This window comes from Arvicanthis niloticus, chromosome 13 (assembly GCF_011762505.2).
Source record: "Arvicanthis niloticus isolate mArvNil1 chromosome 13, mArvNil1.pat.X, whole genome shotgun sequence".
Taxonomy (NCBI): domain Eukaryota; kingdom Metazoa; phylum Chordata; class Mammalia; order Rodentia; family Muridae; genus Arvicanthis; species Arvicanthis niloticus.
In genome coordinates, this window is record NC_047670.1 from 76,600,022 (window position 1) to 76,623,980 (window position 23,959).

Sequence of the window (23,959 nt, forward strand, 5' to 3'; positions counted from 1 at the left end):
GCCAGCCCCTGGGGGGTCTTGTGCGCCCCGGGACCAGGGGTCCGCTGTCGCCCTCCGCCTTCTGGGTGCGCGCCTCGGCACCCCCACGTCCTGCGCACTCCCCCGGGTCTCCTTCGACACTTCTTCGGAACTTGGATTTCTTCAAAGCGCCTTTGAAGCTGCGCGCCCGGCCAGAGGCCTGAGATGTTGCACCTGGGCAAAGGCACGGGTAGCGCGGGGTGGGGTCGCCTTCGGGTCCCTCGCCTTTACTGCGGCAGCGGGGTGGACGGCAGTCCGGGTGCCGAAGCCTGGGAAAGCGCTCCATGCACCCCCTCGGCCCAGCGGGGGAGCCCTGGGGCAGGGGACGCACAAAGCCCTATTGTGGCTTGGGGACGGAGGCCACAGAGTGGCTTTTGTTCCTCCACTAACTCCGAGGCAGGCACGACTGATTGCAGGCCCCGGGCAGGGGGCGGGTTAGGTGCCAGGCAGGTCAGCCAGCCGGGAGTCTCACCACAGCCGCGCTGGGGTTGCGCTGCGCGCTAATCCATGCTGTGACCGCAGTTCTGATACTCAGGCCGAGTCACTGCCCAGACCAAGGTTGGTGGACTGAGAAAGATCCCCGGAAGAAAGCACTAGGCCTTCCCGACTCTGCAGATAGTTCTAGGCGACTAAAAACTCAACTCCGTTAGAGAGCCTGGGCGACCAAGTGTTATCCTTTTTTTTTTTTTTTTTTAAGTTTCAGCGTGAAGCACAACCATGCTGGATTAAATATCTGCCACAGGAGGTCCCCGCTTGTCAAAGGAAATGTCCCCGTAGCCCATAGACCTCCCTTCTCTCCCCACTTTCTCACCAGACACAATTTCAAATCGAACTTTTATTTATTAAATTAAAAACAGAAAGATTCCACAAAGGGATGACCCCTTCAACGATGGTATGCTCTTCCCAGACTCCACTGGCTTTACCCTTTATCTTGGGGCCTAGAAGGAGCAGGGGACAGAACAGGAAGATCCAAAAGTCTCAGGAAAGGCATTCAAAGGCACAAAGCGGCTTTAAAAGTCACTGGAATGGAGTGGAGCCTCCTAGATTGGGGGACTGTGGGTGTTTAGTTTAGGGACCTCTGCCCTGTCATAGATTCTCATGGCTTCTAGGCACCAGGCCTTGCACATAGTAAGCATTCAATAAATACTTGATTTATTTGAATTTGATCCCAGAGAAAGCCTTTGCCCACCTACTTTTTCAGGAGGGGCACCTCTAAACCGAAATCCTCCTGTTAAGTGAGCTTCTCCCCCCCCCCAAGAATGTGTTTTTTTTTTTAAGATGGCAGCTGAAAGCTCTCTATAACCATGACAACAAGAGAATAACCTGGTGAGGTCACAGGGTATGAGAAGAGGGTCAGTGGAAAAACCTGCTCTGCGATCAAGAGAGCTGGGGTTCCTTCCAGTCCCTCCCCTCCATAGGACTTGAAGTTTCACAGCTTCTGGCTGGGACTGGGGATCTTAGTGACTGCCTAACAGAGAGACACCCACATAAACTCTAAAAGAGGCCTAACAACCCAAAACTCCGCTGGGAAAAAAACAAAACTCACGGAGACCTCGATGATAGAAATCTACAAACAGGGTCTCCACTATCATTTGTCTATACAGAGATGCATTTGACTAGAATTTCCTTAGCAAGAAAAAAAAAAAAAGACTCACTTTCCCTCTCCAGCTCACTGTACCTGACCCGTCATCATAACTTAGATAAATAGAATTATTATTATTATTACTATTCTTTACTCCTGGCACATAGGGGTTAAGTACTCAAGGCTGGGGGCAGCCTCCCTGACCCTGGGGTCACCCCATCTTTGGGATCAGATCCCCATTGGGCTTCCCCTTTCTTGGCACTCTGCTCCCGGCCAGGTTACTAACACCAATCTCCTTAACTCTGGTTCCTAATGAAGAACCACCAGGGGGCAATAAATTATCATCATCATCATCATCGTGTTTGTTTAAAAAAAAAAGAAAAAAGAAAGAAAGAAAAAGAAAAAAAGAAAGCTCAAGGGATTGGAAAGCAGAGGGGAATCCGGGTGACAGCCTGGAAGCTTCGGGAAAATGGCAAACAGGATTGAGAAGCAGAAAGATTAGATGGCAAGGAGTTAATGAGAAAATGATCTGAGGCCAGGGAAGTTGTGAAGAACGGCAGAGAAGAAAAAGTTCGGGAGGTCAGAACATAGGAACTGAGTTTGACTTCTAAGAGAGAAGAACTGAGGAGACCATGCAAGGAGATAGCCTAAGGGAACAGAGAGAGCTCCCAGAGTATAGCATGCATAGGAGAGAGCCAGAGGCAAGCAGTGATCCACCGCACCAAGAAAGCCTGCCTGGCAAGAGGACCCTGGAGCTGGAGACCTTCCTCTGCCCAGCTCAGATCTCTAGCAGGTTGCTCTGCTCTGGGCTGCCTCCAGGGGCTTTTTCTGGGGGTGCAGGCGAGGTGGAAGATCGGGGCGGCTGATTGGCTTCTTCTTCCCCGACGCTGCGACCCTCCCCCAGCTCCTTAGGGCCACTCGGGGGCGGCCCCGGGCCTGGCTCTCCGTGGGTGCGCTGATGTTTGCTCAAGTGGTCGCTTCTGGTAAAGCGTTTGGAGCAGAGTAGGCAGGTGAACTTCTTCTCCCGGGTGTGAGTGCGCACGTGGCGCTCCAGCTCGTCGGAGCGGGTGAACCTCTTGCCGCAGAAAAGCCAGTTGCAGACGAAAGGCCTCTCGCCAGTGTGCCAGCGCAAGTGGGCTTTCAGATGCGAAGCCTTGCCGTACACCTTGCCGCAGCCAGGGATGTGGCAGCTGTGAATGGGCTTCTTCCTCAGCCCAGCCGCTGCTGCCCCTAGCCGCTCTAGCTCCTGACAGTTGGGGCAGTCGCAGGTAGACCGCCCTGCCCCACTGCCCGCATATCCACCACTGCCCCCTGTGCCTGCACCCCGGGGGGGTTTGCCTGCACCACTCCCCTCCAGTTGCCCACTATTGCCGACTGCCTTGGGCTTATAGACATCTTGAGGAAGGACATGCTGGGGCCCTGGTTGCAAGAGGTGGGGCGCTGGATAAGGAGCTGGGTTAAGGGGGGCAAAGTCAGATGGGTAAGTAGGCAGCTGGGGGTTAAGTGGAGGCTGGGCAGGGCCTGTGGACAGTGTCCCTTGCAGCCCATCACCCTGGCCTTGTCCACCACCTAGCCAGTTGCCCCCAGGGTGCATGTCCCACCAAGGAGTAGGTGTGTTGCCAGGACCTGGTGAGATGCCTGCATGGATGCCTGCCTTGTACCAGGAGCCATAGGGATGTGCCATATCCAGGGAGGTGTAGACACTAGGCAGGCAGTCAGAAGAGCTGTGCCCCTTGGGCACTAGGAGCCCAGGGTCTTGGGCACCAGTGGGCCCAGGAAATGAGTGGGGAAAGGGTGGGTAGTCATTGGCATAGCCAGAGGCTGGGGCCGGAGGACTGCCGGCAGGGGAGAGGAGTCCATTGGTGCTTGAGAAGGGAGCTGGGTAAGCATCCCCCATGGTTTTGGGGCCTGAAAGGTCAGCGTATGGCTTCTTTGTGCCTCCTTTTCCCAGAGCTGTTGAATCCCGCAGAGGGCTGGAGCCGCCAAATTTGCTGCAGGCTGCTGTCAGCATGGCCAGGGGACTGGAGCCATAGTGAGCTTCTTCCTGTAGAGAGAGAGAAAGAGAGGCACTGCTTAGGAGGGAGGAAGAGTGGATAGAGTGAAGGGCATAGCTGTAGGTCTGAGACCTACAGACATGGAGAACAGCACAGAGCTTAGGGAGAGGTAGAGAGGAAAGGGAACCAGCGGCAAGTCTGGTAAGCCAGTGAGGCCGGGCAAGTGCAGCAGACAGGAAGAAGAGCCTCCTGTGGAATCAGCAGAGGTGTGCAAGAGTCTCTGATCGAGAGCAGAGATAAAAGCAGCAGCCAGCTGGCTGAGGTGAGATTTAGGGTCCTGACCTAGGAAAGTGGATCTGAAGCAGACAGAAGCCCAGCTACCCACCAGGGACTCAAAGAGGAATACAGCCTAGATGTGGCGGGATACACCTATAACCCTAGCACTCTCTCAGGAGACGGAGGCAAAGATCAGAACCTCAGGTAATCCTCAGCTACAGTGCAAATTCCAGGCTACATAGATGCTGTCTCAAAAACAAACAGGCTTGATGTGGTGGCAGGAGTTCAAGGCCAGCCTGGTCTACGTGGTAAGTTCCAGAACAGTCAGAGCTATATAGAGAGACCCTGACTCAAACAAACAAGCAAGCAAGCTTAGCTCCTCGGCAGGCTGAACCCAGGAGTCTTGAGACCAGCTTAGTCAGTACAGCAAGGACACCGCCTTCTATACCTTCTCCACAGAAAGTGGCGTGGGGGCACAGAGAGAAGCAACAGTGCTGGGGATAACATCCGGCCCCATTCCAGACTTTCCTGTCTTCACCTCAATTCTATTTCCGGTCTCTGTTTCAGCTTCTGACTAAGGAGCCACTGTCTCCTCATCTCCCTGAGGTCAGATCCACATGTCCCTAATGAGGGATCTCTTGGCATGCACTCTGGACCCAGGAAGCTCGAGGAAGGGACAGCAGAGACACTGGGACATTGAGTGGGAACAGGGCCTCAGCCAAGCCTGGGTTGTGGTGAAGCAAGAATGTCTTTTAAGCAGGCACTGGGCCCCACCAGCCAGTGTCCCTTTGAGCAGTGAAAGACTATAAAATCCTCAGGTCTCTCCGAGACAAGGAGGTGGTTAAGACCCTGGACACAGCCTCAGTGTCCCCCAAGGCATAGTACATGGGGTTGGTCTGCACCTTAACATTCAAGTGCTGTGATTGAAGGAAAATATGAAAGTGGGGTGGGGAGGGGGGTTAGAAACACAGAGGTAGCTAGGCAAGGGTGGCACACACACCTTTAGTCCCAGCACTCTGGAAGCAAAGGCAGGCAAATAGATCTCTATGAGTTCAAGGCCAGCCTAGACTACAGAGCAAGTTCTAAGACAGCCAGAACTACACAGAAAAACCCTGTCTCAAAAAGAAAGAGAGAATAGAGAGGAAGAAAGAAAGAAAGCAAACTCCTTAGTGCCTACCAAACTGCTATGACCAATCTGACCACCCTCATGACAGCTGTTCCACAGGACCTCCTGGTACCCTCATTAGTTTAGAATCAGAACATCTTGTGAAGTTCTGGAGTGTGAAGAAATACACTCCAGCATCATCCTTGGCTGGTATGTACAAGGTCCTGGGTTCAACCAAATCGACTTATGAAAAAGAGAAAAAATTAAGAGATTTCCTTCAAAAGCTTGACTATGCGGGACCAGTGAGATGGCCTTATGGGAAAATTCATTTGCCACTAAACCTGATGACCTAAAGTCAACCCCCCATAACCCACATGCTGGGAGCAACTCCCACAAAGTTGTCCTCAGACTTCTTCAGATGCTTTGGCATGACATCCACATAAATGTACCCTAACTCTGCATCTTCCTAACTTTTCTAACCCGGCCCCCCCCGTGTGTATGTGTGTGTGTATGTGTGTATGTGTGTATGTGTGTGTGTGTGTGCGCCAAACACTTTTCTAAAAGCTAGCTATTGGAGCTTGAGGGATGGCTTGGCAGTTAAGAGAATTTATTGTTCTTCTAGAGAGCTGGGTTTAGATTCTCAGCACCCATGTGGCAGCTCAAAGCCATCTGTCAACTCCAGTTCCAAGTGATCCCACTCCCTCTCTGGCTCCACAGACCACACCAAGAACACACATGATGCACCCACACACATGTAGGCAAAACACCCAGACACATAAAATTAAAAAAAAAAAAAAAAAAAAAAAGAGTTGCACACCTTTGATCACAGCACTAGGGAAGCAGAGGCAGGCAGATCTCTGAGTTCAAGGCCAGCCTGATCTATACAGCAAGTTCCAGGACAGCCAGAGCTACAGAGAAACCCTGTCTCAAAAAGAAGAAGGAGAAGAAGGAAGGAAGGGAGGGAGGGAGGGAGGGAGGAAGGAAGGAAGGAAGGAAGGAAGGAAGGAAGGAAGGAAGGAAGGGAATTATCTGTCTGGTACCTTCCTAGTAAAACACATGACACTTGAAGTTCAAGAGAAGGGAATCCAGGGTTCTCAGATATTTGAGGCCAAATCTTAGAGCTGACACTGGTGTCTCAAGGTTTCAGTGAAGATGTGTATAATCACTACTCCTATAATCTCTCTCTCTCTCTCTCTCTCTCTCTCTCTCTCTCTCTCTCTCTCTCTCTCTCTCTGGTCCTGCCAATCCTATGGGCTCCCAACAAGAGCCACCAAAACCTTGTCCAACAGTAAACCCCTGGGCTTTCCCAGTAAGACTTTCACTGGATCCTCTAATGGCCTCAAGCCAAGGGAAAACTGGTAGGGCAGAAGTCAAACTTAGTATGAAGAAGGAGAGGTAGCAACATGGGAGTTCAAAGACACATGAGGTCCAAAAGCGTGGGGCCACAAAGTCTGCTGTGCCTGAGGAACAGCCATGCAATTTTCTGCGGGACAGAGAAGGAGGGACCCTAAGGGAGAGAAGTTTGCATTAAGAGGCAGAAATGGACAGAAAAGTTAAAAGACAAAAGGGAGGGAGAGCGGAGAAAGCAGAATAAACAAAAGGAGAGGTGGTAAGAGATCCTGGGCCAGAAAAGCTAAGGAAAACACAGGAGGTGAAGAAACAGGGAGGAGGAGGACAGCGTAGGCTTCCCACCCAAGAGAAACCCACCATGGCGATGGGCCCCAGAAAACCCCCGACCAGGCCACTCCTCCCTCCTTCTCCCCTTAGCTGCTGTCCCCTCCCCCCTCTGCCCAGCATGGCCCTGCTCGGCTCCAGCTCCGGTGGCTTCCCTGCGGTCGGTTTATTTTTAAAAACGCCGACGCGGTCCCCCGCCTGCCCGGCCCTCACACTGTGGCCACAAGGGCCTCAGCCAAGCCCAGGGACCCCACCCAGCTGTGGGGAGGTAGGGAGGGGTGAAAGAAGACAGCCAACCCTAGGCTGACATGAGACCCCGACTTTGGGGAGCAAGGCCAACCAGGCCCCTGAAGGCCAGAAAGAAAAACCAAACTACTGGACTGCTCCGAGAGCCAAGCAATGGCGGTTAAGTTCCTTCATAGCCTCAGTTTCCTTCTCTGGCTGATTGCTCTCTCTGTGAGGGCTAAGGAAAGGGGTTCAGGGATCTGAGCATGCGCTCCTATACCTGATCATACATATGTTTTACCTTGTAGTACCCAGGACACCCACTTTCCAGTTCCCGGTCCCTATCCTTGTTCCTCCACCCTTGAAAATAAAAGGCTTAGCCTCGAATGGTGGTGCATGCCTGTAATCCCATCACTCAGAGGCAGAAGGGCAGATCTCTGTAAGTTTGAGACCCGCCTAGACCAAATAGTCTAACTATAACCCTAACGCTAACCCTGAGTTCCAGGACATTCATAGTGAGACCTTGTCTCAAAAACTGGAAATAGCTGAGCTGGGAGGTGATGGCCTACACCTTTAATCCCAGGGCTCAGGAGGCAGAGGCAGGCAGATCTCTGAATTTGAGGCTAGCCTGGTCTATAGGGCAAGTTCCAGGACAGCCAGGGCTATACATAGCCAGGGCTATGTCTTGAAGGATGGAAGGGAAGGAAGGAAGAAGGGAGGGAGATGAGACTGCCATTACATATGTTGAACACCCAGGGTCCTTTTTCCTAGTTCCAAGCTTTCTCCCCACTTTCTTCATTCACCCAAGTTTACAATTTTTAAAAATTAGTTTATTTTATTATACGTATCTTTTACTATGCTAGGAATTGGACTCCAGGTCCCTTCCCTGCTGAGCAACCACCCTAGTACTGAGCTGTATCTGTCTGTCTCTAGCAGTTTCCCAATTCCTTGCCTAGTGTGTCCCCCCCCATCTCTCCATCTTCCCAGATCCCCTTACCCCCAACAGTTGAGTCCCTCTCTGAATCCCAAGTTCCTCCCACTGCTGGAGAACGGACCCATAGCAGACAGAGTGATCCAGAAGGAGGTAAAGAACCCAGGATCCTAAAAACTAGGTAAAAGAAACAGAAACTGCCAGGTAACCCAACACTGGGGAAGCAGAGCTAGGCAGATCTCTGTGAGTTTGAGGCCAGCCTGATCTACATATTAAGTTCCAGGACAGCCAGGGCTATGAAGAAAGACCCTGTCTCAAGATTAATAAATACATAAATAGGTAATAAATACTTAAAAAGAAAGAAAAAGGAAAGAAGTGGAGAGACCACGGTGTCCTTATGTTAGGAAATTCCTGTTCCCAGGGGGTAGCAGGACCTGAAAGCCTAGCATCAGGTTTCTATAGGACCATGACAAGTTCTATTGCCAAATGCTTCCCCAAGCCTGTGTCTTTCCAGAAAGTCTCTGAACTGCCCCTCCCCCAGGCACTAGCGCCACGCTGGCAGGGCAGGCATGATGTCCACATCCATTGACACTGTCCCTTCCCTGGGCGGACCCAGGACTTATATTGCACCTCTCTCCTCCTGCTTCCTGAAAACTACTGTCTCAGTGATGGCTCAACATAAAGCCTGTTGAGTAAAAATAATAGCAACAACAACAACAACAATAACAATAATGATAATGGTTCAGCAGCTTACCAGGAAAGCCTGCGCACTTGAATTTAATTCCCAGAATCCAAGATGGAATTAGAAAACTGATTCCCAAATATTTTCCTCTGACCTCTACACAGGAGCAACGGTGCACATGTGCCCATAGTCATACATATACATAATAATAAATAAATTTAGAGTCTGCTGGGGAAAAGGGTATGATAACAAGTTGTACACAGTGCAGCTGAGAGTAGATCTCTGTACCTGGGACAGTTGGTTATAGCGCGTGCCCACCCAGTGGCTTGTACGCCACTACCTCAAACTCAGTCAGAAACTCATTATCTCATAGACTTACAGACACCATTTCTCATTTGGACTAAATACTAAGACAATCCAGCTTGTGTGTGTACATGTACTCTTGTGCATACCTACGTGCAGTTATACACACACACCAGAGGCACACACAGTCAGCAATGTGTATAGCAATGTATCTAACACACATACGCCAGTGGACCCTTAAGTCCAAAAGCCTCCTGCTGGCAAATACACATGCACATGCACACTGGATCACACACACACCCTCTCCTTCAGGGTCACACACACACACCATCTCCTTCAGGTTGAACTAGTTAGCCTTCTGATGAGTCAATCAGCAAAGACTAGTCACTCCTGGGACCTGAGTTAGGGCACCCAGAACGGAGATTTTGTTGTTTTGCTTTGTTTTTGAGACAGGGTTTCTTGATGTAGCCCTGTCTGTCCTGGAACTCTCTATGTAGCTCAGGCTGGCCTCGAACTCACCTGCTTCTGCTTCTGCCTCCCAAGTGCTGCAATTAAAGACCTGTGCCACTTCATTGGACTGAGATAAGACCCCAAGAATAAGGACAATTCTGGAGGATAATACTGGAGGGCACTGGCATTCAAGGTGTGTTATCTCACCCCAGACGCTCCAGAGATACCCTGAAAGCAGCCTAGAGATGACGACACAAACATCAGAAGATACAGAAGAACTCAGGCTCTGAGTGGTTTGAGTCCTTCCTTCTGACTCTGTGCCTTGGGTCTCCCAGAAGCCCCGACAAAGTTAATGGTTTCTCAAGATCCTACACTCACATGGTACCCTGGTTCTCTCCATCTTCAGAACCAGAGAGGAAGGGATGGCTGCTGGGGTCCCAGCCTGGAGGGGAAGTGGCCCAGTCCTCCCTGGAGCCTCCCACTCCCAAAATAGAGCTTAGTTTGTCTTTGGCTGAAAGCTAAATATTTGTGAGCCGGGCAAGCGGCCTCAGACCCTGTCCCTCCTCCTTGCTTCCCTCTCAGTCCTGGGCTCAGTTCCCCTGGCCAGCCCCCCACATGCAGGGCTGCCCTCCTCCTCTCCCACACACCAGCTCACAGGCCAGGCTCTTTCCTCAACACAGACCTGACCAGATCTTGCTTAACATGGGAGCCCTAGACATGGGCCCCCCTGACCCAAAGACCAATAGCCAAAGGCTTCTCCATCCCCGCTCAGACACCACGGGCTGTCAGCCTACCTGTTCTCCCTGCCTGTCTCTTCTTCCTTTCTCCAATGCTCTTTCACTTCCCACGGTTAGTGGCTTAGCTGGCCTTAGGGGTCCTGGCTTTCTTCTTTGACTGCCCTCTGACCCCTGGCTCTGTTCCCCTTCTTTGCTTGTACCCTCTGCTTGCCCCTCCCAGGACCCTACTCCTCCTCTTCATGAGTAGGACCCTGGAAGTGACTAGCATTACAGCTACTGTCTGTGTGAGCTGAGGGGGTGGGGTAGGCATGGATTAGGACCAGGAAGATTGTAGCTGGTTTCTTAAGGAAGAGGACGGAACAGTTACCTCAAGCAGAGAGGACGCCATCCTCAGGCTGGGGACCGGGTCCCAAGGAGTCGGGCAGATGGAAAGAACCGAGGAGCCAGTGGGAGAGGGTAAAGGGAGAGGGAGGGAGAACGGGAGAATGGGAGAGAAGAGATCTAAAGTTAGAAGGGACTGGGGGGTGGGGGTGGGGGGGCTGCTCTCTGTCTGTAGGGATCCACCCTCTAATTACAGCTTTCCCAGCGGAGAAGACTCCGGATCCAATGAGGAAGGCGAGAGAGGGAGGCAGAGGGTCCAAATTTCCTGCTCCATTTGCTGAGCTCCCCAAAGAAGGGATCTGGGAGGGAGAGGAGAAAAGGGGGTGCCCAGGGAGTGGGTTTGAAGCAGGAATATGGGCAAGTTGTCAGAGCTTCCTTGGGGGGTGCTATGGGGAAAGGTGAAAGCGGTTGGTAGACCCAGGTGTCCTACATACCCCAGAAATCCAATAAGCATCTGTGGGCTGTGCCCCAGAGCTGCCCAGTATCTGTACCTGGGGAGGCTAGGGTTGGCTGTCCCGTCTCCTCTCAAGAGGTCTGGCACGAAGATTACTGGCAATGGGTGGCCCAAGGGCGCTGGGAGGGATCCGCTCCTCTCTCAGACCAGCTCACTCTCCTTCCCACTCAGATCCAATCCTACAATCCTACTCTTGACTCCGGAGTCCTTGCTGCTACTCGGTGGCGCGGCAGCTTCTGTTGCGGCTGCTGCTGCTTCTGTTGCTGCTGTTGCTGCTACCACCGAGGCTGCTGCCGCCGCTGCCGCGCTGCTGAGGGAAGGAACAGGAGGGAAAAGGAACAAACCCCAAACCACTAATTAGAGATCTGAGGGGGGAGGAGGGGGATTGGGGACGACACTCACACAGAAAGACTGGAACACACTGACATACACACTCATGAGCAAACACAAGGATGATGCATGCATACGTACTCTCTGCTACCCACATGGGGACTGTCACTGTGATGAATGAACACAGACAAAGTCATATACAATGAACATGATCACACAATGGGGGCACCTACACTACCACCTACCACCCCCCACGCTGGTGATGGAGAGTTTTTGTTCATTCAGCCACCACTAGATCAGAATGGCATTGTGCATGTGTGTGCACGTGCATGCATGTGCACACATGTGTGTTCCCATGTGTGTGTGTCTGTGGGTCTGCATGTGTGCATGTGTGCGTGCATACACACGTGTGTATGTGCATCTGTATGTGTGTGCATGTATGTATGTGTGTGCATATGTGTGTCTATGTATGTGTGTGCATGTGTAAGTGCATTTATGTGTATGTGTGTGTACCTGTGTGTGTATATATGTATGTGTGTGAACAAGTATGTGTGTGTGTCTGTGTGTATATGTGTGTGTGCATATGTGAGTGTGTATGTATATGTGTGTGCATTGTGAGCATGCATTTGTATGTGTATGCACATGTGTGCGTGTGTGTGCATGCATATGCGTATGTGGTGTGCCTGTGTGTGTATATGCATGTATGTGTGCATGTGTGAGCATGCATTTGTGTGTATGTATATGCATGTGTATATGTATGTGTATGTGCATGTGTATGTGTGTGTGTTGTGTGAAGTAGGGGGGATGATATGTCAAGTATGCTTTTTTCTAGTGCAATGTCATTGCTTCAGTGTCAATAAGTTACAATCTAGAGCCAGCCAGGAGCAGGTGATGGAGAGTGGGAAGACCTTGCTCTCTCTGGTTTGCAGAGGACAGCATCCCCAATTTCACTGTTGGCAATGAGACCTAGGCCCACCTCAGTTTGCAGGACAGAACCTGGAACCCGAGATGATTTAAGGCAAGCAGATCTGAGGGGGCAGATCAATTCATTCACACCCACACTTAGACTCTTGGGATCAATCTCCCCCAAAAGGAATACTCTAGCCTCCATCATTCCTTCTGAGTCACCAGGTGCTATCCGCAATGCCCTCCTGGCTAGGGATTTAATTCCCATTCTTCAGTAGATAGCTTCTCTCATAAATCATCTTGCTTCCCTGGGTGGGATCTCCCCTTCTCAATGGCAGCAGCTCCCTCTGCTCACTCCAGAAAGAACTTAGGCTGGTACTTAGTCAGGACTTCCAACTGTAGCATCCAACCCCAGGGAGACAGAAAAGGAATCTCAGTCAAGATGGGAGAGGGAAGTTTAAAATAGTTATTAACTGATACCTTGGCCCTAGGATACGTTTGTGGGAGAAGGCTGGATGGCCAAGTGGTTCCACAGGAGGCCTGGAGGAGGCAGGGCAGCCCAATCACTGCAGGGCAGCCCACCATCACCCTCTGTTCTCAGCCGGTCTTGTCTGACCTTCCCCACTCTTTACTCTCTAGCAACCCTCAATTTCTCTTCATGGGGGAAGAGTACCCACTTTCTTGTTCCTTTTGACCTTACAGCTCTTCAAAGAAAAAACCAGAGAGATGGAGGGGGATGGAGGCTCAGGGACATGGCAATTTAAGCAGCAAGCAGGAGCAGTGTTCAGGTAGGGTTCAAGAGGTCTGGGTTCCAACTCCCAGGAGGGCTGAGGATGTAACTCAGTGACAAAGTGCATGCTAAACCCTGGGTTGAATTTAATCTACTGTCTGTCTGTCTGTCTGTCTGTCTCTCTCTCTCTCTCTCTCTCTCTCTCTCACACACACACACACACACACACACACATACACTCACAATTTCACAAAGAAACCCTGTCAGCCCAACATTCAAGGAAAGTATTGGAACCAGGTAGCTGTCAGACAAAGGAGTGAAGCAAAAGAAAAAACAGAAGGACCAGAGGACACACAGAGCACAGAGTGAGGGAAACAGTCCAAGAGAACCTGAATGGTATTATCATAGAAGAGGGGCTGGGGTGTGGTGGTGCACACCTTTGATCCCAGCACTTGGGAGACAGAGGCAGGCAGATCTGAGTTTGAGACCAGTCTGGTCTACATGGCAAGTTCCAGGTCAGCCAAGGATACATAGTGAGACCCTGTTTCAATAAATAAATAGATGATAGATAGATAGATAGATAGATAGATAGATAGAGAGAGTAAATAAAAAATTTTAAAGGCCAGGTGTGGTATTTTTTTATGTAGCCCTGGCTGAAACTTAATTCCTTTAATTCCAGCACTCAGGAGGCAGAGGCAGAGGCAGAGGCAGAGGCAGAGGCAGAGGCAGAGGCAGAGGCAGAGGAGGCAGAGGCAGAGGCAGAGGCAGAGGCAGAGGCAGAGGCAGAGGCAGAGGCAGAGGCAGAGGCAGAGGCAGAGGCAGAGGCAGAGGCAGAGGCAGAGGCAGAGGCAGAGGCAGAGGCAGAGGCAGAGGCAGAGGCAGAGGCAGAGGCAGAGGCAGAGGCAGAGGCAGAGGCAGAGGCAGAGGCAGAGGCAGAGGCAGAGGCAGAGGCAGAGGCAGAGGCAGAGGCAGAGGCAGAGGCAGAGGCAGAGGCAGAGGCAGAGGCAGAGGCAGAGGCAGAGGCAGAGGCAGAGGCAGAGGCAGAGGCAGAGGCAGAGGCAGAGGCAGAGGCAGAGGCAGAGGCAGAGGCAGAGGCAGAGGCAGAGGCAGAGGCAGAGGCAGAGGCAGAGGCAGAGGCAGAGGCAGAGGCAGAGGCAGAGGCAGAGGCAGAGGCAGAGGCAGAGGCAGAGGCAGAGGCAGAGGCAGAGGCAGAGGCAGAAGATCTCTGTGAGTTTGAGGCCAGTATGGTCTACACATCAAGTTCTAGAACAGCTGGGGCTACATAGAAAAACTCTGTCTCAATAGGAAAAAAAAAGAAGAAAAAAAGAAAGAGAAAGAAGAAACAAAACAAACAAACAAACAAACAAACAAAACCTGACACCTGGCTTTGAAAAGGACAAAACAAAACCCAGAGAGCATAAAAGAAAAAGCAACAACAACAAAAACTACCTTAAAAGAAACAGAAAGAAATTCAGAGGAACAAAGATGGGACACAATGATTCAGAAGAAGGGGGGGCGGGGGAGCTGGAGGAGTGACAGGTCAGGAGGAGGTGGAAGGTGAAGCTGCCAGCAGGTGGGGGGGCGGGGACGGAGTATAAATAGGGCATAATTGTGTCCGATGATTACACTGGCCACCCCACCCGTCTGCCCAAAAGGAAGTGCCCGTGGTGGGATGTTCCTATGACCTCGTAGTCTCCTCCATGGGGGGCGGGGGGGAAGCAGAAGTCTAAGACCAAAGTGTTAGCTGAATTTCTAGGGCTTTAGCTAAGAAACTGGAAAGAAGAAAAGGAAGCTTTCCAGAAATTACTGCATCACTAGACAAACAGAGGATACATGGGTCAGGAAACTGAGGCAGGAGACAAATCTAGACCCTAGGGACAAAGTGAGAGACGCAGTTGGCACTCAAACCTGGTTGGACACGGAAGAGTGAAAGAGCAAGGGAAGGGTAAAGAGAAGAAAGGAGAGCTAAGGCAAGGGTCGGCCTTGCCACTTCCTTGTGGGAAGGGATAGAAGTAGTCAAATCCAAACAATGTTAGGAAAAGAAACAAAAGGAGCAGGGTCCCCGGAAGATGTGAGAGCCAGAAACCTGGTAGAGAAAAAGCACACGGACAAGCCTCCTGGAGCCGGGCAAAGGGCTGCTTAAAGCTCAGAGACGCCACCATCACCCAGTGCCCTCAGGCCCTGGTTTTGGACTTCTCTCACATGCCAGTTAAAGACAGTATTGCAAGCCAGCTGTGGACCCGGTATACCTGCTCCCCACCACCTCTCCGGTGCCCTCAGGGGCTGGGGGCAGCAAAAAGGAATCCCTTACCAAGGACCTACATCCACCCTCACAGGCCTCCCCTCAGCCCAGCCTCCCAGGGGGTGGGGCAGCCCAGGCAGAGGCGCCATGTGGCAGGGGCGGGTAGAGGCTGCGGCTCTGGCCCTTCCAGTATAAACCCCCTAGGCATCTGGTTTCTATCCACCACCCCCCACCACCCTGGGGGCCCCTCAGCCTCCGCCCATGGCCACCCAGACGCTGAGCTCTGAGATGGACGTCCCTTGAAGGGTGGATGGTGCCTTTCTGATCTTCCAATGCCAGCACTGGGCTGAACCGCAGGGACCACGGGGACCACTCCCTTCCCTCCCTCCTTCCCTTGAGAGATTCAGGGTGGGCTTCCCTACACTAGAGGGGCTGAATCTGGAACCTGCCTTCCATTCTCTGTAAAGATTTTGTATCTCTTCAGAAAGGTGGGGTGGGGGACGAAACTCGGGGAGAATGGGAGATTTTGTGCCCTCTGCTCCTTGAGGGGAGCTACCTTCTTCCACAACCTCTGCCTGTGCCCACCTGTTTAGGTGGAGCTGTCCCTGAAATCGCTAATCCAAGGGGACACCTAGACTCTTCTTTTGGAACTATTATAGGTTTGGCTGCTCAGAGAGACTCAGCAGAGAGAACCAAACAGAACCCATGAGATTGACAGGTTCATGCCGATGAATACCATCCACAGTCAGGTACACACACTAGCACACTTTCTGGAGAACACAGAACCCATTCACATCGGGTAATATGCAGACATCCACACTAACACACACCGATTCACAGCTGTACATACAACACTTAACCCTAAGGCTCCCTGATTCCCATTCATACCAGCACAAATGCATACGCACCAGTTCACACACATCCATACAGATTCGATGACCTTGACACTCCCTGAGAACCCACACAGACTCACATCAGCACAGCCTCCCCCCATAGGCAAGTGATCCCACACATGGGGGAACAGAGACAGAAGAATCAGAAGTTTATAAAGTTACCCTCAGCTACATAGTGAAGTCAAGGTTAGCCTGGGCTATATGAAAAGGCAAACAAGCAAATCTGAAAATAGAAATCAAGATGTGATTTCTCTCTCCTACCAGAGGAGAAGCCACCTTTGATCTTTTAATACCCACACCATAGAATCCAGAGACCCAGATGGCCTTAGCAGACTCCTCAGCCCCAGGGAACCCCAGGCATCCCTACCCCCACCCAACTGCCCCCCTCCTCTGTGGCCCCGCTGACTCATCTCTCCCTCTGTGGAGCTCCCCAACCACAGGGGCCTGGAAGAGAAGCTTGGAAAGTTGCACTCATGTCCCGGGGCCCCTAGTCTGGCTGGCCACTACCTACCCCCAAGCACCCAGGCCCAACCCTCCCCTCCAGTGGTGACTTCAATGACAGGCAATCTCAGGCACTCAGAGATAGGAAAACAGAAAGATTAAAGGAGCCAGACACAGGGTAAGAGACTATCATCTCAGTTACAAGGAGGTAAAGGATCCTGAGTTCAAGGCTGGCCTGTATGACATGGTAAAAACACATCTCAAAAAGAAAGGATGCCAGGTGTGCTGGCCCATGCTTATAATCACAGCACTCAGGAAGCTGAGGCAGGAGGATTGTCATAAGTTCCAGACCATCCTAGGCTTCATACTGAGTTTTGGTCCAATATGAGTTAGTGTGACATCTGTCTGAAAAACCAAAATAGAGATAAGCCAGACAGTTGCATGGGGAAGGAAGGACAGTTTCTGCCCAGCCAGAAAGCCTAAGTTTGAGCCCCAGAACCCACATGGAAAGAACTGACTCCTGAAAATTATCCAGTGACACCCCCCCACACATATGTGCAGTGGCACGTGCCCCTTCCTCATAAAGAAATAAAGAATTTATTTAAAAACAAAACCAACAATAAACCAGAAAAGACAAAGAAGAGAAACAGAAAATAGGCACACAGAAAAGAGCTGTGAAGAACAGTGGCTGATCTGACAGAACTGAAGAGCAATTCCTGGAAACCAGAGAAACTTTCCTTAGGTCAAGAGAAAAACTTACTCTAGGCTCAGGAGTTGGACACAGCCTAGTGCCTCCATCTAGCATTTTGATTTGATGTTGAGGAGTCTGCAGCTCAGAGGCAAAGCCAAAGACACATGAGGGAGTAAGGGGGACAGACTCCATCCAAGACAGCATGGAAAAGAAGTCCCCCACCCCAACAAGTATGTATATACAAATACAGGTTCTCTGTCTCCTGGCGGCAGCAAGCCTCCACTCTTGGTTCCCTTCTTCTCTGAACCTCAGTTGCCTTGGTTGACATCTGAGCCCTGAAATGAAACTGCAGCTTCAGGAGAGACAGTTCAGAATCAGGGAGACTATGACAAGAGAGAGAAGAAGCAAGAACAGAGAGGACCTGGGAGGAAGACCTGGGAGGAAACAGGAAAAGCTACCCTGGCTGGTTATCTACAGGTCAGGATTGAACTAAGACCCTCTCACTCTCTGGGAAATGCCCCAGGTGTTCCCTTCTGTAGCCCAGGTATTAAAACTTGGAACAACATAGAGATCCACATGGCCCCTGCTCGAGGATGATACACAAGTTCATGAGATATTCCATATTTTTATTTTTAGAGAAAACGTATGTCCCAAAATCTGTCACATGAAATATATTCACATCTGTAGCACTGGAGATACTGTAGCACTGTAGCATTCAGTGATAATGAGCATACAGTGCTCTCGAGAAGGGACTGCAGTCCTCCCTGCCCGTATCAGGTACCTCACAACCACCACTCCTAACTCCAGCTCCAATCTGATGTCTCTGCGCGCTCTCTCTCTCTCTCTCTCTCTCTCTCTCTCTCTCTCTCTCACTCACACACACACACACACACACACACACGTGCGCGTGCACACATACACATGTGCTCACACACGCACACACATGCATATGCACATACACACACGCACACATGCAGGCACAAACACACACAGAGTTAAAAATAAAATAAATCTGCCTTTTGAGAGGGCTAGTAAAATGGCTCAGTGAGATTGAGTAGCTCCTGCCAAACTCATCAACCCCTAAAACTCACCTGTTTCCTACAAACTGTCTTTTGGCTTCCACACATGCGTGTGACATCCTTGTACCCACACACATATAAACAATAAATAAATAATAACATAATATAATAAATAATAAATAAATAAAAACATACATACATTTTTTGTTTTGCCTTGGGTTTTGAGATAGGGTCTCTCTGTGTAGGCCTGACTGTCCTGGGAACTCATGTAGATCAGGCTGGCCCTCAACTCACAGAGAACCACCTATGTTTGCCTCCCCATTGCTGGGATTAAAGAAGTATACCACCATGCCCAACTAAGAAACGATACTTTCACCCAGTCAGTGGTGGCACACACCTCTCATCCCAGTATCTGTGAGGCTAAGACAGGAGAATCTCTGAGTTCAAGGCCAGCCTGGTCTATAGAGTGAATTCCAAGACACCCAGGGCTACACGGAGAAACCCTGTCTAAAATAAAATAAAATAAAAAAGACTAAATCTCAAAAAACAAAATTCTGAATATAAACCAGATTCTCTGGAGGGCCCAAAGCCAAAGTAATTTAAGATTACCTTAAATTAAGGTCAGCCTCGGACTGCGAAGTGAGAGTCATGCCAGCCTGGATTTCTTGACCTTGAGTCCTGATCCTCCTGTTTCCACATTCGAAGTGCTGGGATTACAGAAGTGTACCACCAGGCCTAGTCTATGCAATATTAGGGATTATACTCAGAGCTTCATGCAGGCCAAGCAAGCATTCCAACAGTCGAGCTACACCACAACCTTTAACTTTCTTTCTTTCTTTCTTTCTTTCTTTCTTTCTTTCTTTCTTTCCTTTCTTTCTTCCTTCCTTCCTTCCTTCCTTTCTTTCTTTCTTTCTTTCATCCTTTCCTTTCTTTTTTTTTAAAGTGTGGTATGTCAGGGGATTAAACCCAGGATCTCCCACATGCTGATTAAGCAGAGACCTGCTCTAGTTGTTAGGATCACAGACATGAGATGTGGGGTGAGTCTACAGAGTGAGCGTTGACTCACTCAGCAAACGTTCATAGAACACCTACTTTACACAGAGCACACAGAGCTAGGCACACAGGTCCGAAACTGTAAGCATGGCTAATCCAGTTCTGTGCCTCACAAACTAACCTGCAACTAACAAAAAAGAGGAATCCTTTTAATCAGAGCAAGTACTGGATGTTACAGGAGACGGGATTGATCTAAGTCAGTATTGGAAGGCTAGAAGAGCTAGGCAGTGGTGGCACACACCTTTAATCCCAGCACTTGGGAGGCAGAGGCAAGCGGATTTCTGAGTTCGAGGCCAGCTTGGTCTATAGAGTGAGTTCCAGGACAGCCAGGGCTCACAGAGAAACCCTGTCTCGAAAAACCAAAAAAAAAAAAAAAAAAAAAAAAGGAAGGCTAGAAGAGAACAGTACTATATAAAGAAACAGAAAATGTTGAATGCAGCAGGCAGCTATGCCTGTGATCACAGCACTTAGGAGGCTGAGGCAGAGGGAAGGGGGTGCCATGAGTTTAAAACTAGCCTGAGCTATGTAGTAAGAGTTTACCAGAGCAAAGAAGGAAGGAAATGGAAGGAGATGAGGAAGCCTCAATAAAAATAAGAATTGGCCTGGCTGGGCAAGGTGGAACACATTGGTAATCCCAACAGTTGGGACAGAAGGCAGAAAGACAAGAGAATTGTGCAATTCCAGGCCAGGCAGCTACATCCTGACATTCTGTCCCCCAAACAAACAACAACAAAATAGAAAGATTGCAAATGCACAGGGTCCCAGGGTAAAAGAAGAGTTAACACCTCTGTGATGCAGATAGTGAATATGTCATCGGCAGCATAGGGTGGAGGCTGAAACAGGCCTCCTGGCATGGGCCTGCATTCCCAGCTACTCCAGAAACTGCGGGCTACTCCAGAGCCTAAGGCCAGCATAGGCAATTTAGTGAAACTCTGCCACACACATAAAGGGCATGGGGGGGGGGGGTATGTGTGAATGCTGGCCTGTAGATAGCGGTAAGATGTTTCACAAGCATAAATTCCCCCGAGTTCCACTCCAGTACATGAGAGAGAAAGCAGGGGGTGGGCGTGGGTGAGGGTGGGAAACGTCTCATCAGCTATGCAAGGTATGTGAACTTGACCCCCAGGACAACATACAGAAATGTTTGCATAGACCAGTGGCCCTGGCGGCATAGATGAAAGGGGGTCCTGGAGCCTGACAGGTCTGTGTCTGTCAGCCATTTATTATGGTGCAAGCTTAGGCAAACAGTTTAACAGTTTAACCTATGATTCCCCTAGAAAGGGGAAACAAGACAATAATCTCCCAAGGTTGTCATAGTGATCAGAAGTAGTGCTCAGTCTGTGGTAAAGATACCTGCCATCAAGTCAGGGGACCTGAGTTTCATCCCTGTGACCCACATGGTAGAAGGAGAGTACTGACTCCTGACTACTACCACATATACACTGCAGCACACACATACACACACACACAAATAAAAGTAATTTTTATGTTTGTTTTTTCAGACAGGGTTTCTCTGTGTAGCCCTGGCTGTCTGGGAACTCACTCTGTAGACCAGGCAGGCCTCAGAAATCAGAAATCTGCCTGCCTCTGCCTTTGAGTGCTGGGATTAAAGGTGTCAGGCACTACAGCCTGGCTAATTTTTAAAAACCGACAGAAATTAGAAACGTATGCTGAACCACCCACTTGGTACTGGACATCAATCACAGGGTCTTACACAAACTACATAAGCACTCTACCACCGGACTACACCTATAACTACCACTGACTACATCTATAACTATAACTGAACTACACCTATAACTGCCACTAGACTAAAACTATAACTACTACCAGACTACACCTATAACTACTACCCGACTACACCTATAACTGCTACCCGACTATACCAGTAACTACCACCGGACTACACTTCTATCCCTAACTTATAAACAGTGTCCACCACTTAGCACTTGCTTCATAAATGATACCTGTTAGTGTCATCATCACAAGTTGCTGGAGGACAAAACTGGAGATGAGGAAAGCAATCGGTGTCATCACACCAAGCCAAGTGCACGGTGAGGCGAGATTGTAGTGGAAAGGAGAGCCAGCCTCACAGGAGGAACGAGCAGGCATGCAGGTTTTAAAGTTCAGTTCTGAGAATGGCCCTGAATCGCCTGTGGCTCTTCTCAACATTGAGGAAGGGGCCAGCGTCATATCTGAGCGCTTTCTCTCATGATTCTATCAGGAAGCCCCTGAAAGGCTGGAGTGCCTCTAAAGTACTATTTCCCTACCCCTCGACACTCGCCCTTGCTTCTTTCTCCCATTCCCTCCTTTTCTCCTCTACTTAGAAACTTTCCCCGCTGCCCTTGTCAATGAGAGTCCGCTATCACGCCCATCTCCACTCTCCCCCTCTCTCTCAGTCGGACATCCCCTCCCTCCCCCCGCATTTCTTTCAAAGCACTGCTGGACTTTTTCCTCGTAGAGGCTCGAAGCAAGGCGTACAGTGAAAGTATGAGTCTCAGCCTCCAGCTAAGGCTGTAGGAGAAACAGATGCGGCCAGAGGGACAACGTAGTGAGGTCTGGACTGGGGCATCTCCACTGCTTACGCTGGCCGCCCGGGACCTCTTGCATGCCTCAGTGTCCGGGTGCTGCTGGCAGACAAGGGGCGGGCCGGCTGGGGGCGGGGCGCAGGCGGGGCAGGCCGGGCCAGGCGCCCGGGCGGGAGGCAGCTGCATATCTGCGGTCCCGACCACAATTGCTGGGAGTCGCGTCCCGGAGACTGGCGGCGCTGACTCTGCCCGCTGCGGCCGCCGCGCCGATTAGAGCCCGAGAGGGAGCGCCAACCCCGGGGAGGGGGGCGATGGTGGGGGAGCGCTGGTGCCCCTTTACTTCCATCCTAGCCAGCACCCCCAGATGCCCAGCCGGGTCTTTCTCAGCCTCCCTTATAAACTTAGCCTCCCAGCCTTGGCTTTCTCCAAACTGGATCTGAAGCTAGTGCTTTGGGACCCTGCAACAACCTGAGGATGACCTGTTGACCTGTCCTCTCTTCCCCAGCACCCAAGAAAGAGGACTCAGAACCTCAGGATTTCAGATTTTCTTCTTCTTTTTCTTTTTTCTTTTTTCTTTTTCTTTTTTATTTTATTTTATTTTATTTTTTTACCGGGTTTCTCTGTGTAGCCCTGGCTGTCCTAGAACTCACTCTGTAGACCAGAGAGAGGATTTCAGATTTTCTAATCCCACTTTCCTCAGAAGCGCTCTCGGCAAAAGCAGATCCAAGAAGCCAAAGACACCAGAGGACAAGCATTCCGAGGCCAGAGCACCCCCTGCTGGCTGGCTCTAAGCCCCTGCCCCTCCCCCTCCAGCTGTGACCTCCAGCTGTGGTGGTTGGGAAGAGCTGGCCTCTTTGATCTAGAAGCGTGGCCACCCCCCTCCAGGCGCCCCATTAACCTCCATTATCCCAATTAGGCATCCCTCCCAGTCCTGGACACAAGCTTCAAAGCCCCTTCGATGCGGAGAGGAGAGGGGCTGACTCTTTAGCCCCTCACCAAGCCAAGTCATTTTCAGGCAATACCCAGGTATCCTGGTCCCCAGCTGGTATTCATGGTAATAGAGCTATAAAAAAGATTCCAGAGAATAAAAAGGTAAAGGGACCCTTTTTCCTCGTTCCAAGTTTTGCATTAAATGATTGAGGTAGTAGCATCCAGGATCCTGCCTGACCTGGGATTCCCATCAATTTATCCAGTTTTATCCCATCCAGAGAAGAGCCCAGAGCCACCCTCCTCCATCCTTAATCCTATCTCAACACTCCCTCCCCTCCTCCCTCCTGTAACAATTTCCGCTGGGGGAGCACAAGCCGGGTTCAGCACAGTGGCCGCTTCCTGGAACATTTTCCTGTATCCGAAACCGCGGCTCCCTCCCCAGGGACCCACTGATCAAGGCCAGATGGGAGCAGGGATGGGGGTGGAAGCAAAGGAGCCAGGCTCTCACCATCACCCCCTCCCAACACATTTGCACACCACAGGGAGCCCCTACCCTGACACACACAGACTGACATAGGCACACACCACATGCCACAGTCATACACTCATGGGCATTCGTGGCGACACGGGAACCACAGGCTGAGTCTTAGAAAGTCAACACACCCATAGATATCACCACATGTTATCTCCACCCCACCCCATCCCCCTTATAACTTCTTGGTCCTTCCTTGCTTCATGAGGAGACCTTACGGATCTAAAAATAATGGGATAGCACCCTAGGAAGGTATTAGATTACAAAGAGGACAGACTGGGACGTCTAATAGGTTCTACTACACAATACCTAGTACCCCAGTCCCCTTCTGAGTGCCTTTTAGGTCTGATCCATCTCTCCTGGGTCTTGGGAAGTAAGATTTTAAGCTTCTTGGTTGCTTCTCTGAGAGGACCTTCTAGCTGTTTCCATTATAGAAATGCAAAGTATCCCTCCACTAGGTTTACATGTAACAGTCAGAGTCAAAGAGAGCAACGGAGAAGCAGTTGCTGGGATTCTCAAGTCCTGGGGGAGAACAAACACTAGGCCGGCTCTCAAGGACAGACAGGAAATCAAGAAACCTCCCTGGTGACAGGCCTCTCTTCCTCCCTCTTTGCTGCTCCTCATGGGTGGGCCTGCCTCTACCTCCTGGGTGCTGATATTAAAGGCAAGGCATGGAACTGGGGCTAGAGAGATGACTGTAAGGTCTAAGAACAGTGACTGCTTCTTCTAGAGAACTCAAATTCAATTCCTAGCACACACATGGCATTCTGTGTCTCCAGTTCTGGGGAATTCGACACCCTCACACAGACATACATGTGGGCAAAACACCCATGCACGTAAAATAAAAATAAA

The 23,959-nt window shown here is 50.6% G+C and overlaps 1 protein-coding gene and 1 non-coding gene across 4 annotated transcripts; one reads left to right on the top strand and one right to left on the bottom strand.

The window, feature by feature from the left end:
* Positions 1-838: 838 nt before the first annotated feature.
* Sp7 (Sp7 transcription factor) lies at positions 839-11,129 on the bottom strand. Of its 3 annotated transcripts, XM_076912154.1 has the most exons (3): positions 10,850-11,129; positions 10,345-10,372; positions 839-3,644 (listed from the first exon to the last, which is right to left on the bottom strand). In XM_076912154.1, exons 2-3 carry the CDS (start codon positions 10,363-10,365, stop codon positions 2,379-2,381), a joined length of 1,287 nt encoding a protein of 428 aa, XP_076768269.1. In that variant the 5' UTR covers positions 10,366-10,372; positions 10,850-11,129; the 3' UTR covers positions 839-2,378. The 3 variants fall into 3 exon arrangements, with proteins under 3 accessions (XP_076768269.1, XP_034372926.1, XP_076768270.1); XM_034517035.2 differs by lacking the exon at positions 10,345-10,372 and having other exon boundaries at positions 10,850-11,128; XM_076912155.1 differs by lacking the exons at positions 10,345-10,372; positions 10,850-11,129 and adding an exon at positions 10,035-10,288.
* A 6,439-nt stretch (positions 11,130-17,568) lies between these two features.
* Positions 17,569-17,673, top strand: LOC117719467 (U6 spliceosomal RNA). The gene has a single exon (XR_004608188.1). It is a non-coding gene; the product is annotated as a U6 spliceosomal RNA (small nuclear RNA).
* Positions 17,674-23,959: the final 6,286 nt, after the last annotated feature.